The sequence below is a fragment of the Arachis ipaensis genome, chromosome B4 (assembly GCF_059453495.1).
Source record: "Arachis ipaensis isolate K30076 ecotype BB chromosome B4, ASM5945349v1, whole genome shotgun sequence".
NCBI lineage: Eukaryota > Viridiplantae > Streptophyta > Magnoliopsida > Fabales > Fabaceae > Arachis > Arachis ipaensis.
This window is the reverse complement of record NC_142439.1, coordinates 70,941,216-70,944,231: the sequence shown is the minus strand read 5'-3', so window position 1 is coordinate 70,944,231 and position 3,016 is coordinate 70,941,216. Positions and strand designations below refer to the sequence as shown.

The 3,016-nt window shown below is 39.8% G+C and overlaps 1 protein-coding gene across 1 annotated transcript; it reads left to right on the top strand.

Annotated features, from left to right (window-relative positions):
• The first annotated feature begins 333 nt into the window (after positions 1-333).
• Positions 334-660, top strand: LOC107636474 (uncharacterized). The gene has a single exon (XM_016339979.1). It carries the CDS (start codon positions 334-336, stop codon positions 658-660), a length of 327 nt encoding a protein of 108 aa, XP_016195465.1.
• The last annotated feature ends 2,356 nt before the right edge of the window (positions 661-3,016 follow it).

The following is a 3,016-nucleotide window of genomic DNA, read 5'->3' as shown; positions in this document are numbered from 1 at the left end:
ATGGAAGAACCAACCAAGGATCACAGGCAGGGAGTGAACTTCACACCTCCATTGCCATATCCCCAAAGGTTCAACAAAGAGACTAAGGACCAACACTTTCCTAAATTTCTTGAAGTCTTCAAGAAATTGGAGATAAACATTCCACTGGCTGAGGCACTAGAGCAGATGCCTCTATACGTAAAATTTTTGAAAGAGCTTATCAACAAAAAGAGGAGTTGGCAAGAGAAGAAAATAGTGCTTCTCACTGAAGAATATAGTGCTGTGATTCAAGGGGGTATCCCACCAAAGCTCAAAGATCCAGGGAGTTTTGTAGTTTCATGTACCATAGGCAAGATGACCTTAGACAAAGCTCTCTGTGAACTTGGCACCAGTATTAATCTGATACCGTTATCAATGATGAGAAGGCTTGCCATAGAAGAACTCAAACCTACCAGGATGTCTTTGGTAATGGTTGATAGATCAATCAAGACACCCAATGGAATTGTGGAAAATCTCTTAGTAAAGGTGGGGGAGTTTATCTTCCCTGTGGATTTTGTGATTTTGGATACAGAAGAGGAAGGGAACAATTCATTCATCTTGGAAAGGCCATTTCTAGCCACAGCTAGAGCCATTATTGATGTAGATAAGGGAGAGATGATCTTCAGAGTGCACAATGAGTAAATGGTCATTAATGTCTTTAAATCAATGCAACACCCCCCTGAACAAGAGAACTACATGAAAGTGGATATGATAGAAAGTCTGATAGTGGAAATGTTAGAGGCCACCTATCAAGAACAACATGAAGAAGAAGTGGAGGAGGAACAAGAAGAGGAAGTGGTAGAAATCTCCATTGAAGATAAGGAGAAGGAGAAGCCAAGACAGGAGTTGAAGCTCCTTCCCCCTCACCTCAAATATGTGTTTCTTGGAGAAGAAGAGGCCCTGCCAGTGATCATTAACTCCTCCTTGAATATGGAAGAAGAAGCAAGGTTGATTGAAGTGTTGAAAGCTCACAAAACAGCCTTGGGTTCGACAATTGAAGATATCAAAGGCATTAGCCCAGCCATTTGTATGCACAAAATTCTGTTGGAAGAAGAATCAAAGCCTGTAGTTCAACCCCAAAGAAGGCTCAACCCAACTATGAAGGAGGTAGTTCAAAAAGAAGTCATGAAACTATGGATGCTGGAATAATCTTTCCAATCTCTGACAGCTCATGGGTGAGTCCGGTTCAAGTTGTACCAAAAAAAGGAGGAATGACAGTCATCACCAATGAGAAGAATGAGTTAATCCCCACTAGGACAGTGACTGGGTGGAGAATGTGCATAGACTATAAGAGATTGAACGATGCTACAAGAAAAGATCACTTCCCTCTACCCTTCATTGATCAAATGTTGGAGAGATTGGCAGGCCATGCTTATTACTGCTTCCTAGATGGATACTCTGGGTATAATCAAATAGTGGTGGACCCCAAGGATCAAGAGAAGACTTCCTTCACATGTCCATTTGGAGTTTTCGCATACAGGAGGATGCCCTTTGGGCTATGCAATTCCCCAGCCACCTTTCAAAGGTGTATGCTTTCTATTTTTTCTGATATGGTGGAAAAATTTTTAGAAGTCTTCATGGATGATTTTTCTGTCTTTGGTAATTCATTTAACACTTGTCTGCATCATTTAACTCTTGTTTTAAAAAGATGCCAAGAAACTAACCTGGTACTAAATTGGGAGAAATGCCATTTTATGGTTCCTGAAGGGATAGTTCTTGGGCATAAAGTGTCATGCAAAGGTATAGAAGTTGATAAAGCTAAAGTAGAAATTATTGAAAAACTTCCTATACTTGTTAATGTGAAAGCATTAAGGAGCTTTTTTGGACATGCTGGCTTTTACAGGAGGTTCATCAAATATTTTTCAAAAATAGCAAAACCATTGAGCAATTTGCTAATAATTGACAGCCCTTTCATCTTTGATGATATTTGCAAACATGCCTTTGAAACCTTAAAGGGAAAACTTATTTCAGCACCAATTATCAGACCCCCTGATTGGAAACTACCTTTTGAACTTATGTGTGATGCAAATGACCTTGCCATTGGTGCTGTGCTGGAGCAAAAGAAAGAGAAGCTACACCATGTCATATATTATGCCAGCAAAGTATTAAATGAAACATAGAAAAATTATACCACCACTGAGAAAGAGCTTTTGGCAATTGTATATGCATTTGATACGTTTAGACAATACTTGATTGGTTCAAAAGTTATAGTATATATTGACCATGCTGCTCTGAAGTATTTAATGTCTAAACAGGATTCAAAACCAAGGCTTATTAGGTGGGTGTTACTGCTGCAAGAATTCGATATTGAAGTAAGAGATAGAAAGGGAAGTGAGAATCAAGTGGCAGATCATTTATCAAGAGTGCCACAAGAAGCCAATCAGGATAAACCACAGCAAGTGAATGAGAATTTCCCTGAAGAGCATCTTTTTCAAGTTCAACAAGCACCTTGGTTTGCTGACATAGCAAACTACAAAGTGGGAAGGAAGATACCTCAAGAATTTTCCAAGCAACAAGTGAAGAAACTAATCAATGAAGCAAGAAGGTTCTTGTGGGATGAACCTTACTTATTCAAGAGATGCTCTGATGGAGTAATCAGGAGGTGTGTCCCTGAAAACGAAATGAGAGATATATTGTGGCATTGCCATGGTTCAGCCTATGGTGGACACTTTGGACCAGAAAGAACAGCTGCAAAAATACTGCAGAGCGGCTTTTATTGGCCAACTATCTTCAAGGATGCCAGAGAGTTTGTTCACCAATGAAATGAATGCCAAAGAGTTGGAGGGTTGACAAGAAGGAATGAGATGCCTCAAAATTTCATTCTGGAAGTGGAGCTATTTGATCTATGGGGATTGATTTCATGGGACCCTTTCCCCCTTCCTACTCTTTCATATACATCTTGGTGGCAGTGGAGTATGTTTCAAAGTGGGTAGAAGACATAGCCACAACCACCTGTGATGCACAGATTGTCCTTCAATTCCTTTAGAAGCACATTTTT

Bases quoted from the DNA above. Each gene is read 5' to 3' on its own strand.
- LOC107636474 (XM_016339979.1), top strand. From the start codon at position 334: ATGACCTTAGACAAAGCTCTCTGTGAACTTGGCACCAGTATTAATCTG.